At 25.4% G+C, this 14976-nt stretch overlaps 1 protein-coding gene across 1 annotated transcript in view; it reads right to left on the bottom strand.

Moving 5' to 3' along the window:
- The window catches only part of LOC129606019 (probable serine/threonine-protein kinase DDB_G0282963), an 88257-nt gene extending 75416 nt beyond the window's left edge, over positions 1-12841 (bottom strand). Inside the window, exon 1 of the mRNA XM_055516069.1 lies at positions 9259-12841. Within this exon, the coding sequence (XP_055372044.1) occupies positions 9259-12841 (3583 nt within the window). The remainder of the gene's footprint in view (positions 1-9258) is intronic.
- Positions 12842-14976: the final 2135 nt, after the last annotated feature.

Raw genomic sequence — 14976 nt, 5'->3', positions numbered from 1 at the left:
TAGTTTTAAATAAAAAATAAAAAGAGCTGAGCCAAAAGAATTTTTTAAGAAAAACTTAAACTGAAGAAGGAAGTTGTAAAATTAAATTTTCTTTTTAAAATTTTTTTCAATTTTTTTTTCCCTTTTATCTTCCATTATTTTGTGTTATCCTTAACATTCAATGGTATATAATAATATGAAATATAATATCCTTACTTTAAAGAGAAATATATACACAAGTATGAGTACAAAGTTATTATGACGAGCATAACAATGTTGTTAAGAGCTTAATTGAGAACAAAAATAATAAAAGATTATCAACTTTAAAATTTGAATATAAAAATAATTAAGTAAGATTATCCTTAAAGATAGTTAAGATGGTATAGTTCTTGTTTCTGTTTAAAAAAAAAAAAAAACAGAAAAACTTTTACTTATTAATTCCTTCTTGGTTTTATTTTTCATTTTACAATTCATATCTGAGAACATATGCAGAAACTTATCATTGTAATTTAAGTAATTTCTTTGTTATTTTAACGTGACAAGAAGGATCAAGAAGAAAGCATAAGATTTTGATTTCATGCACTTTTGTGGAATTATGCAAGGCAAACAGAATGGGAACAAAACGAAAACATTTCTTAAAATTTGTCCGAAATTGGAATTTCAAAAACTGCAGGTTAAATATAGAGCTGATCCCTTCAAAGCTTATTAAACATTAAGATACTCGTATTATGCATAATCAAGAGTCAAATTATTTATAGATCCACACAATGGATCTATAAATATAGAATATTTATAGATCCATTGTGTGGATCTATTTGATTAATCTGGCTTTATTTAAATATATATATTATGTATACATACAAAGTAACTTGAAAATAAAAGATTTTCGATAAGTTTTATAGCACGCCAACATAGAAGAATTTGCTTAAGCCTTTAAATTTTTTAATGCTATTTCGCCACTCTATGCCATTTGAACCTCTTTAAAAAGTATTTTGTTTTATATAAAATTAAAGACCTATTTTTTCTCATATAAAAATTAAATGAAAATCTCGCTTTGAGTAATTTGGCTCAAAGTTCGAAATTTTCTTAAAACTCTTACAATATTACTCATATACGAATTGAAATAACAATGATGAATTGAAAGATAAAAATGGAAAAATTTCTTGATTTTTAATTAATTATTCACAATAATTTTGAAATTGAAAATTTGCCAACTACTTTCATCAAATTACTTCAATTCTATATACACGGTTCCGTAGTGTTATTTTCCACCATTAATGTCTTCTCAATAATTACTTATTGTGTCAAAGTCATAATGGAAGCAAACCACAAAATACAAATTCATCATCAGTATTACAAATTTGTACCAATAATGCAAAACTTCATATGCTCATTTAGTATAAAATTGGGATACAATTAAGATTATTAACCAAGAAATGTACGAAGTTGATTTTAGTTAGCTTTCATCAGAATATTTTATTTTTTCTAATTATACACATATAACCTTCATATTTCAAAAAACATATTTACAAAATTACAAGAATTTTAAAATCTGTGCAACTTACAATAAACTCAAATTTTAAATTTCTCTTTTAAAGAACTTCTAATTCTTGTACAAAATTTTTAAAATTCTTTTACGACAAAATTTTAATAAATAAGAAAATAAGAAAGGATTTTTAGATTTTCTTTTAAAATTAGGCAAATTTTTTTTCAATAGAGAAGAAATTTCTTGACAAAAACTTCCATTGTTATTTTGCAAAGTTAATTTTTTTTTGTTTGCTAACTATTTGCCATACATCACTCCCCGATCAGCTATCCAAAGTAATTTTCATTTAATATAGTTTTCAAATTTTAAATTTGAATTTTTATTGCTGGTAACCTAGTTTTGTTATTTTTTTTTGTTTTTGGCTTTTCTAGTTATTCTAAACTCAAATGCATATAAGATAACCAATCAAGTAGTTTTTCCCCCTGCATACAAATAAAATATTTTATGAAGAAAAAAGTTCAAAAAAGTTTTTTTGGTTCGTTTGTCACTAATTACTTCAGTAAACTCTATTCCTAACCTAGGAACTGAAAGGGAATTAAATAAAAGTATAAGAAAACAAAAAAAAATCATGGTGTAGTAAAAGGATATGATAGTTTTAATTAGAAAATATCAAGCTCATAAAGGTAATATCTATAGATAGCAGTTAGGGATAGTGAATATAAAGTTTCTTAGTTTATTAGAAATCGGTTGCAAGTTAAGCGTATATAAATATTAAGGCAACACTGCTAATCTTGTATGGTGCATTTGCATAAATGTAAATTTTATGAAAATAATTATTGTAGGAAGCTAACAAACACAACTACAACATTTGAAAGAACACTCGGTAAATATTCATTAGGGTAGCTTCAACTCCTGTAATATTGTTTACTATATTGTATGATACATTCCTCCAAGTACGAGACAAAAAATTTGAAATAGCTTATGGTCAAACTGGAATCAAAACAGGTGATAATTACTTTTAAAAAACATATGAAAAATTAGTGCATGTGTCTTTTGCTCTTATTATGTAAACTACATAAGATCGTTATGCGAAATATTCTACTTCATTAAAGCTTAAAAATTTTGCTTTTTAAGGACAAGAAAAAAATTTTTATGATAATTGCTTTTATAACAAGAGCAAAACCTAATTATTTGAAATAGAATCGCAGTAAATCAGTAATTATGACACAAAAGGGAACCATATACATACCTATACAAAGTATAGAGAAATTTTTCCTCAAACTTTCGTGTGTACACGTTCGTGTAGCTTTACTTTACTATGGAAATGTACAAATTTTCTTCATTAGAAAATTTTCCACATAAACGAAAACTGAAATTTAACATAAAGTTCCTTTACTTGCTTCTATTTTTTAATCGAGTTGAAATAATTTTATAATAAATTTTAACTCGTTTAAAATTGGTTCTATACCTTCTTATTCCTCTTTTATAAAATTTTAATAATTTCATTTACCAGGAAAAAAGAAAATAATTTCAAATCCAATTGTTCGTAAAGTTTCTTAACAAAAAAAAAGAATAAAAATATTAAGGAAAAGTTTAAGAAAATAAATAGCATGTGCATGTACCCGAATGGAACAAAGTTTTACAGTCATTTGATATCCGCAGTTGTAAATTTTTCAAGAAAAATTCTAAGGAATTACAAATCGAAAAGAATTTCATTGCAAAAATATTATATAATTATATAATTATAATTAAACTTACGTTTCTATCTTTTCCAATTTTAGTTAAGAAAACTAACAAAGAATGGCACTCACCTGTAATGAAAAAAAAATAATGAAAAAGTTAAAATTAGTTTAAATTCGTAATTATTTATTTATTTGAAATTTTAAATTTAATTAGTTAAAAAGTTGACATTTATTAGAAAATTTATATAAAATAGAGTTACGTGACAGAGTATTGTCCTCATTTCCACCAGTTGTGGAAAAGAATTTAAGTATGAAGGTGTTCATGGAAGAAGTATGATTGAACCCAGAACAGAAGCTGATATTATACGGAAAATTGCGTTATAAAACTTATTGGAAACTTGGGAAATCGCATTTTAAATAAAAATAGGTTTCAAAAATTCATTTTTGTAACCTTTATTTTCGACTTCAGAAATATAATTGCTTCATTAACCAAATTTCAACGGCACGAGAATGAAGCCACGAAAACTTATAATTGAAAATAAAATGAAATAATCCGGAAATCCATTTATGGGCAGTTTTTGCCTTTAACCTCCCCAAATTTATCTTAAGCTCAAACATATTTTTGATCAATATTAGTGGTAAATTTAGTATGAATGATGTAAAAATTGTAAAAAAAAATTAAATAAAAAAAAAGTGTTGCCGTATTTTTTTCATATTCACTTTTATTCTCCTGTTTCGCTGAAAATTTATTCAAACTTCAAAACAATTCTGGTCAGGTCAACATGAATTTCATATATAAATGACAACAAAATTTTCTGACTCGTTAAAGTTCATCTCAACTCTTCCTGTTTAAAAAATTTTAATTTTTAATTATTAGTATCTAACTACTCTTACTTCATCCTTTTGTGATAATGCTTATAACGAAATTTAGAAGAAAACAACAAAATTTTTTTTCCAAAACAATATTTATTACTAAAATTTATTGGCAGAATTTCGACTGCGAAACAAATAAAAATACTATTACATCATTTTTCCAAAAATTCAATTTTAAATAAGTTTTAGTCAAAACTTCAGAAAAGTACACTAAATAAACATATTTAATGATAAATTGGATACAATATAATTTTGAAGAAAACAAAAACCTTGAAACTAAATAAAGTATATAGCTAAAACCTCCTTATAGAAGTAGCGAAACAATATGCGAGTAAATCAAGAAGTCAAGTGAAAAAAAAATAAAACTGAGAACTTGATGAAAAACGTTTCCAATATCAAAAATTTCACAAAATACATACAAAATATTTTTTTTAATAACAAAAACAAAAAATAGTCTTCCCATCATTTTATAAAGTGTTTTTAAGTTTGTACACTACTGGAATAGCTTTAGCAAAAAAAGTAGAAAATAAAAGTCGATATTTCCCAAAAGTTTTATACAACAAAGAAAAAAATTAAAATTCACAAAAACAAAAACAGATAACAAAATTTTGTTTTTCTTTCTTTTTAATTAAAGCTTAAAAGTGCCCAAAATACGAAAATTATATTTATTATCCTTAAAGCATAACTAAATATAATTTTTGAACAAAGAATGAATATAATACGTAATATTAGCGTAAGTATGTATGTATGTATTTAAATGTACAATGGTTTACTGCGATAGATATTGGTGTATGTAAATTGTGTAACGCAAACTGTACAGTCATTTTTTTTTTTGTTATTTTAATTAAAAAATCTTTACCATAAATTTTTTAACTACTTTATCGCATTAGCTTCTATATCCTAAATAACTTTTTTTTTTTTTCGTAAAAGCAAAAATTTTTAAGAATATAAATACATTTACACGAGTACGTATAGAGGATGTAATATATACACACGTATAGAGGATTTTTCATAGTTAAAAACGACTCCATAACCAAGCGAATATATTTAAGTTTTAAATAAATATCAAGAATATTTTTAACGGCGCTGGAACAGATCGTAATGAGGTTTTGACTATTTCTTTTATTATTCGTCATATTTTGAAATTACATTTTTCATGATAAAAAAATTAAAGATATTCTCTATTATGCTTCACCATTTGAAACAAGAAATTATTTTTCTTTTAAGAGGTAACCGCTGGATCCTTTGAAAATAGTTTGCCGGTTTCGAAAGAAATAAGAGAAATTTCAAAAAGAAATATGCTTTATCGTTGGAAAAAGTTTTTGTCGTATCATTTTGTGAACAAATTTGAGCATTTCATTTTGAAATCCTATTCACATTGAGCAAAAATCAAATAACTAGCATTAAACTAGAATAACAGTTTCATTTCAGTAAAAAAAAGCCACCCTTTACGCTACAATTTTTAATTATTATTTAATAGAATTTTAACATTACATAAAAATCTACTTCCTCCCACTCAATAAATTTTATTGCAAGTAATCACACCACTATAATACAGCTTTATGCAAAAAGTTAAATGCAAGCTAAAAAAATTCAACTTACTCGTACAGTAAACATTTCGTTTATTCATACTTAGAATTCATTGTATTTGTGGTTTGGAAAGTGAAGAGAAGAGTCCTAATACGAAAATAACAAATTATAAGGAAGTAAATCAGGATGCCTCCCTAAATATTTAGATTTTTTCGTGTTTTTCCAATTATATTTTAAAAACTTTACAATATCAGTAAAAAAACACGACTAAATTTTTTGAATTAATAAAAGTGAAGACTGAAAATTCAAATTCAAATATTGGTATTTGACATTTCGGGTTTGTTCCTGGGCAAGGTGGTAAAAATATAAATTAGTCTTTTTAACTTCATATTCAATAACAAAATATCAAACTCAATATGTACAAATAAATTTGAAATTTCATATTTTCATTTAGTCTATATAACAAAAACGGAAAAATCAAAAAGACACAGAAAAGTAAAATTTGATATTGTCCCAAGGGGTGAATAACCTGTCAAACATTCCCATTCCATCTTTTTTCCCCTTATTTTAATTAATTTAATAACAAAAGCCACTTTTTTTTATCGTTATGCCTAGTTATGCTTTTTTTATTATTTTATGGTAATATAGCGGAATGCGAGAATCTCAACTTTATTTTTATAAATTGGTTGCGTTTTTATTTCATTTTTATTTCTACTTTTTTTTTTATTTTACATTATTTTAAGTTATTATTATTTGGTGAAGGCATAAAACCAAAAGACTTAAAGACTATATAGAGAGGATTAATTGGAATTATTATAGGACTAATAGGCTTATAATTGTAATTTATACAAAACTGTAATGGAGGGTTAAAATAAAATTGGAAAAAAAAATTTATAATTCTGACTGAATTCGCAATATTGATGAGACTAGATATGGAAAAATGAAATAATAAAAAATTATTCTGATAGGGAGTTTTATTTAGTGATTTAAACTTTCAATCTAATTTATTGTCTGTTAAAAATAAAATTGTAAGAAATGGGGAAAATATTCTTTGAATATCTTCCTATAGCCAGACAATGTTGTAGCCAGTCAGTATTTTTAATAAATAATTTTAAATCCTACCGCTTCCTATACATATTTGTAATATTATTGATCTGAATTTTTATGGCTATACATATTTGTAATATTATTGATTTGAATTTTTATGGAATCATTGATTTTTTACTTAATTAATATGAAATTTAATAGCTGCTTTAAAAATTTAAATATTTAAGAGCTTAAAATTATAAAAAATATTGCATTCTTAAATTTCATAATGGTTTAGAATATACAAATTTAATTTACGGAATACAAAAAACTAAAGTAATTTATTTTCATTCCATTAGAAAATAAAATTTTACTAGGAAATTAAAAAAAAAATTATAAATTTTAATTTATTTTTCTCATAGCATGTTTCTTTTACCGATTACTTCTCCGAGTACTGCACCGGAAAACTGCAAACTGAATTAGTAAATTATCCTGTATTTCAAATCAGTTTAAAATTAGTTATAGATCATTTAGAAAAATATTTATTAAGTATAACACTTTAGTAGGATTCGCCTATTAAAATGTTTACACTTTAATAGGAGAAAAAGCAGTAGCAAGATTACATTCAACATTCAAAATTCTGAAAATATTCCTAATTGACTGATCATAATTTGTTGAAAAATCACAAAATTAACACCCGCAATAATACTTAGTGATGACAATATAAGGAATAATATTTGTAATGAAATACAGGCCTTGTTAACTCGATATACAAATATCTGGAAAAAATTAAATAGATTTGTACTAAAATTTTTCAGTAGTTAGGAGGAAAATTCTTGATATTTACAATCTAAACTTTATTTTCCCAACTATACCCAAATCAATTCAATTTTGCGGAAATATTCATAAGACAAAATAATACATAAACGTTTAATATTTTTTTAACTTTCGTACGCAATGAAAATTTTTTGAATTCGTAAATTTTGCATTTCCCTCCGAGATTTGTTTTACTTCTCTTTTTTTCCAAAATATGTATAAAGTTTCAATTGACTTAAGTGTAAAAATTCAATGTATTCACATAAAGAAAATTAAAGAAATGAAAAAAAAAAAATAAACTTCAGTGGAAAGATAATAAAGATGGGACGACTTAAAAAAAAAAAGACAAAAACTTTTTATAACTAAAAGGAAGAAACGCAATCATTTTCAATTAATGTAAATGAGAGAGAAGCAGGATACGCTGAAAAATCAATTTAATATTTTTATGTTACTATATGAATGTGCATATACAAGTATATTCTGTTCTTGCATACGTAGATGTAATTTTTTTAAAGCGTAAAAATCCCTGAACAATTTGATTTTTAATGAACAACGCACATGCTTATACGTATGCCCGTACATATCTGAGATGCTCCGTATACATATCTAACTTTTTCTTCCGTTTTTCTTTTTTTGTAAATAATCGTGATATAAAATAAATAATGAAGTAAATACAAAAACTTATGTAATTTAAATATTCAAGTATAGGGGATTTAGGAATTTTAATCGCCATAATATACACCATATTCATAAACTCAATAAACTCCTATACGTAAATTGCTTAAGTTTATGATTTTCGTAAAAGGAATTAAATTTTTTTAAATATAAAGAACAACTTTAATAATTTCAAAAAATTTATTTCAATTACTTTAATTCGAATTTAACTTCAGTATCCAAAAATAAAGTGGAAAAGCAAATTATTTTTTATTAAAATGTAATTAAATAATTTATTTTTAAAATATTTTCAAATCATACTTATAAAATATTCTATAGGGAATTAACAAATTAATTTTTGCCTAAAAGCAAGTGACCTAGTTGTAGTAACAAAAAAAATTTAAATATATCAAGCTTATTATGCCCTTCATGAACAAGTGTTTTAATAATATTAATTTAAAGGTATGAAAATATTTGACAGAACGAAATTTTTTAGAAGAAAACTCAGGAGATGCCCTTACAATATGATCTGTTAAGATAAGAAAAGCTTCAAATGCAAATAATCAACTTTGAAATCTGCTCAAGAATCAATTGTTTATGGGACTTTTATTAATTATCGTTTGATAAGGACATTAATTTCAGTAGATTTAAAAAATTAATGCGAATTCATCAACTGTAAGTAATTTGACGACAATAGAAAATATTTTTTAATCCTATATGAAAACTAATTTAATTGTTAAGCATAAAATCTGTTATAATTTTTAAATTGAATAACTATTACTAGTAGTATTAACATTTTTCTTAATTTAATAATAAGAATTCTCGAGGAATCAGTCAAGATATATGTAAGATTGCTTTAAAAAATTTGCTTAAACCACCTTAAAATTTTGCTTAAAATTTCATTTAATAAATTTCTACCACGAAAATCATTTTTAATTAATAAGTTAACAAAAATTTTCAAATTATTTAATTTATAAAATTTAAAACTTACCTGTAAAAATTGCCGAATATATTCATTTCCATGTTCTACTAGAAATAGTTGTACAGCATTCATAACATGAGATGGTATTTTACATTGATTTTGATTACCAAATATAATAATACTACCACCATTATTACCAATATTATTTATTGAACAACTACCACCACAGTTAGCACTATTTAATATACTATTACATATATTTTTATTACTACTATTAATATTATTATTACTGTTACTGCTGTTATGACAATTACTAATATTATTATTATTATGGTTATTATTATTAACACTTATGTCATTATTACCATTAAAACGAAAGTTTGATGTAATTGAGGAAGGTGTCGTTGTTGTTCCAGTTGCACTTGTTAAAATACCACCTGATGAAAATATACCACCTCCAGTAATGCCATTACAAATATTTGTACCAAATTGTGTTGCATTACTATTCAATTCTGGTGTTTCAACAATTGAATCAGATAATATATCATTAAATGTACTACCAGTACCACCTAAAATACCATCTAAACGAATAGTATTATCATCAATTTCAACATTACATCCAACTGTTAATGTATTTGATGATGTTAACAATGAAGAACTATTTATTTCTGATAAATTTTTTATATGATTTTCATAATTATTATAGTTATTGCTATTAATATTCGATAGATCTAATGAATCAGGTGGTGTTGGATGCTGTTGCAGTTGTTGTTTATTCTTTTTTGTTAAAGTATGGTAAAGTGCATTTGCTGATGACTCTAGTTGAATTTTTTTTCGTATATCTTCTGAACTCATAAGAGGACTGCCGCTATTATTAAAAGTTTTAGTACGGTTTGGATCAAAATTACTCTGTTGTATTAATGACGGCGATGATGAGATTGATGATGAAACAGAAACAGAAGAAACTGTCGATGATGATGCCAGTTTTCTAAGATCAGGATATTTTTCAACTGCTGTTAAATTTGAGTGCGACGGATATCTTAATGTTTGCCCTAAATTATTAAATGGGTTACGGCTTGATGCAGAATAAAATTCATCATCTTCATCAATATCAACATTAGTATTATTATTGTTGTTACAATTAGTAATGTTACCACTTCCAATCACTGTATTAGTTGAAATTGGAGTAGTTGGGCTATCCGTTAATATGTCTTCCTCTTCAATATCTGGTAAATCTGTTGTTGACGCTATTATATAACTAATAAATGATGATGTCTGTTGTTGCTGCTGTGGTTGACCACTTGGCGCTGGTGGTGGAGGTGGTGTTGTTGTATAATTATTATTTTCTATGCTCGTATTAACTTGTTTTAACATTTGACTACTTAAATTACGTTGTTGTTGTGTTGTTGAACACAAATTTGATGATGATTTCCTTAATTTAGCTATTGGATTACTTGAAATATCATCAACCGTTTCAACAATTTTTAAGCATGCAACTTCCGATGATATCGCACTTGACACCTTTTCCTCGAGTTCATTAATATCTGAACAACTTAAGGTAGCACTTTTCGTTATAGTTGTTGTAAAATTGTACGGACTTACAGTGGCAGTTTGATGGTGTTGATGTTGTTGCTGCTGTTGTTGTGATAATAATATTGATGGTGGGTTTTTCAGACTTTGATATTGCTGAAATTGTTGTAAAGCAATTGAATTAGACGTTATCGGTTGCTGTTGTTGTGGACGGTTTAAATCATTCGTTGGGGACAGAAATCTACTCATTAATGGTGAATCTGTATTATTAACAATACTATTTCCACCTAATCTTGCTGAATTTTCCATTGCTGCTAAGACTTCTTCAACACGATCAATTGTTTGTTCAACTTCATGATCATTATCAAAATTAATACTATTATCATTTAAATCGGACGATATCGTTTGTGGCAATATAATTGACATATCTAATGGACTTTTATATTTTGATCTGAAATCACTTGTTTTCTGTTGCTGCTGCTGTTGTTCAGATGAAGGTGATTTTTTATTATGAAAAGTATATGATCCACTATTACCAGTTTTATCATTTAATTTAACTAAAGTTTTTGATGTATTTATCGGTATTCCACTTGGTGAAAGTTCATTCAGTTGAGTTTTATTGATATGTAAACTTTTCACTCCCTGTACATTTCCATTATTCATTGTTAGAGATAGTGTTGACGAAGATGATGCAGATGATGTAAGTTGTTGTGGTTGTGTTACTGTTGTTGAATTATTATTATCAATTCTTTTAATCGCTTGTGTGATTGGTTTAAAAAATGGTGAAGCAGATTTACTATTATTATTTTGAACAATACTCTTACTGTTTATATTGTTATCTTTAGAGATTTTCTGTCCGGGATAACCATTTGGTATTATTAAATTAGTATTATTTGTTGTTACTGTTGATGATGCAACGGTTGAAGTGATAATAACATTTTTGCTATCAGTATTCTTACTATTTATATTTGCAGTTGTTGATGTTACTTTTGTAATTGATGTTCCAGATGATGATGACACTGAATGAGATTTTTTTGAACGCTTACCAACTAAATCACCGACCGTTTTAAACATATCACTAGCTGAAGAGATTCTTATCAAATCATTACCCGAAGATTTTGATTTTGTTGACGATTTTATTGTTGATGGTATTGATGTTGCTGACGACGATGATGATATTGTGTCCTTTTTGGGTATACTGCCATTTCTTGTTAAATTTGTTGTATTAGATGTTGTAATCGATTTAGAATTTGTTGTTGTATTTGTAGAAAAATTTGCTTGTTGAGATTTTGTATTTGATGCTAATGACGATGATGTTGTTAGTTTTTTATCTTCGGGTGATAAAATACCAGTACCAGTTTTTTTTATAGTTTTGAAAATATTTTCTGAATTTTTATGACCAATGCTATTACTTAAACTATTATTTAAATCTTTTGAGTTTTTAGATTTAAGAGATTCATTAGAATCATTACCACTATCGCCATTATCAACGACAATACTACTATTGTTATTGCTACTATTACTGAAAGCTTTTAAAAATGTTGAAGATTTTTGGCTTGATTGGTGTGTTTGTAGCCGTTCATTTTGTATTTTTATTGCTGAGTGAGTGTTTGATATTGCTAATGGAGCTGCTTTAGAATTATTATTAGAGAAGGTTGCTGTAGTTGTGCCTGATATTGTATTTGTGGTTGATGTTGTAGATACTTTCGAAGATGATATATTTTTTGTTGTAGGTACAGATTTATTATTAATAATTTCGTTGTTTGATAATGTTTGTGAATTTGCTGTCGAATTCGATGTGGTTTTGTTATTGCTAGGGCTATTGCTGTTGCTATTGCTATTACTACTGTTGCTGCTATTACTATAACTAGATATATTAAATGGATTTTGTACAAATGATGCTGAACTTTTAAAAATTCTAGTAAAACTTCCAGAACTAAAATATGATAAACCTCCACCACTACTACTGCTGTTACTATTACTGCTATTATTGCTGGCATTAGAGCTTTTTTGATCACTTGAGTTACATTTATCAGATGATAATTTTGATGGTGATGATTTTGTGTTATTACCCGATACAGATTCAATAGAATTTTTTCTAACATTTTCTGATGATAACGATAATTTGGTTGTACCACCACCACTGCTATTGCTGCCACTATTATTTTTACAAATTGTTGAATCATCTGATTTATGGTTACTATTAGTTGTATTGTTACCAAAATTGCTATTAAGATTTGGGCTACTACCACTAATAACATTATTTGCGTTACCGCTGATGCTATTACTATTACTACCAGATGTTGATAGTAAGCGAATTTGTTTTGATTTTGATGAGAACATATTCTTTTAAAGGCACTTAATTCATTGCATATGAGCATTTTTTTCTAATTTCTTTTTTTTTATTTTATTTATTTTCTATTGTTATTGCTTTCTCTTTTCAACTTAGATATTTTATAATAGTTTTTTCATTTTTTTTTCCAAAAAAATATGGTATGTATGTGTTATATAACTTAAATTTATTATTTTTTTTTCTAGTTATTTTTAAGGGTAATAGTTATTTCTTGATAAAAAAAGGGACCCAAAAATAAAAAATGAATATTTGATATGAAAAATTTAAATAAAAGCGAAATAAAAATTTATTTTGATGGATTTTTAAGGATAATTTTTGTGATTCATTTTTGCTGCACTTTTTGAATAGAAAAATTGGGTTTCCTCAAGAAATTATTATTCGCAATCAAAAGAGGTTTGAATGTTTTTAGTATACTGAAATGTTTTTTATTATTAATAGAAGTTAGATACAATTACTTCACAAAACACGAGAAGAAGCAGCGCGTTTAAGAAACTTTTATAAATTGTGGTGGAAACATCATCAATTATCAAAAATAATTTTTTTTCCGTCGAGCGTTAGTTCAAATTCCTATTTGGTCTACTTATCTTTTATGTAAAATTATAAAAATAACGTAATGTTTTTGCCAGTATTCGATTAATTTTATATTCCTCTCAAATTTTGTATATACAGTAGAATAGTTACATAGCGAATTCAACGAGAATCTCTATTTAAGCAACAGTTTCTTTGGAATTAGCACTTGTTTTTGGTTTTAAAGACACTTGATATGTTACGAAATTTTTGTATTATAAACAAAATTGCTGAATTTCGCTGATTGGTTAAAAAGAAATTGCTTTGCATTAGACAAGTCAAAGTAATAATGCTTTAAAATTTTTTAAGTATATAGTATTAAAAGTATAGTATATTAAAAACTTAATTGGTAAAATTAAGAAGTTTTTTTAAGTTGTAATAAAAAAGATTTTCCAAAATAGAATTTAATACTCGCACCCCTATATTCTAATGGTTTTTTCTCAAAATGACAACGTTTTTTCAAAAATATAAAACATCTTCACATACTACTAAAACCTTTGAAGACAACTGTTCGAATAAGTAGACTATATCGATTTGGAAGGTAAAAACAGGGCTGTCTAATTAGCTAAAAAATAATTTTCATTAGATGGATCCTTCTTTTTACCATGACTATAAAACTTTTTGCTTGCAAATTAGTTGTATGCCTCATTCACGGTCATACATCTTTCACAATGTACATTTACAATTACATGTACGTATGATACTTACTTTAAGGAGTTTTATGATCACGTTCAGACAGAAATGAAAAAAAATGAAAATGTTTTAAAATTGAAAAAAGTTTTTTTTTTTTGGGAAATTTTATTTCAGAAATAATAAAAGAAAAATTTTATGCGTTTTTTTCTCTACCATTTTTATTTTTTTTTTTCTTTATTATGTATTTGACAGTAACCGTAATTGGATTGGATTTTTATTAAATGTCATGATAGATAAAGAAAATTATTTTAAAAGAAGACGGAAACAAAAAAATACATAGAAAAAAGGCGAATAATTGTAATAGAAAATGTAATAAAGTCTAATCTAAGAATCATTTTATAAGTCTTTCAAAAGATAAAGGGAACAAAAAAGGATTGTACTTACTATTTTCATTGAAGATAAAAAATTGAGGCGCGTAAATAATTGAAAAATAAAATTTATGTCCTTTAATTTTTTTTTTTTAAATAATTTTAATGAGAAGTCATTTAGTTCAATTGAATAAAAACGATATATATATATATGTATTTTGTTCGAATACGTTCTCTTTAAATATTTTTTAAAGAATATCATTACAGAAATCAAGAAAAATTATTTTTACATCATAAAATTTAAAAAAGTAAACATTTAAAATTATTGGATAGCGTTAATAGATGAACTTTTTTTCAAATATTATGATGGTATCCTTGGTAGCAAATTATTAAAAGACTAAAATTTTATTAAAGTCTTTATTCTTTGGTGGTTTCATTAAAACTAACTGAATTAATATATAATATGATGTAGAATATTGAACGAAATAATGCTATTGAGGTGAATATGGTGTTGTACCGTTAGATAACAAGAGAATTCTCATATTTATTTTTTCGTT

This window comes from Condylostylus longicornis, unplaced genomic scaffold, assembly GCF_029603195.1.
Source record: "Condylostylus longicornis isolate FDR11 unplaced genomic scaffold, ASM2960319v2 ptg000017l, whole genome shotgun sequence".
NCBI classification, from domain to species: domain Eukaryota; kingdom Metazoa; phylum Arthropoda; class Insecta; order Diptera; family Dolichopodidae; genus Condylostylus; species Condylostylus longicornis.
The sequence above is the reverse complement of the archived record's forward strand: the minus strand, read 5'-3'. Positions and strand labels throughout refer to the sequence as shown.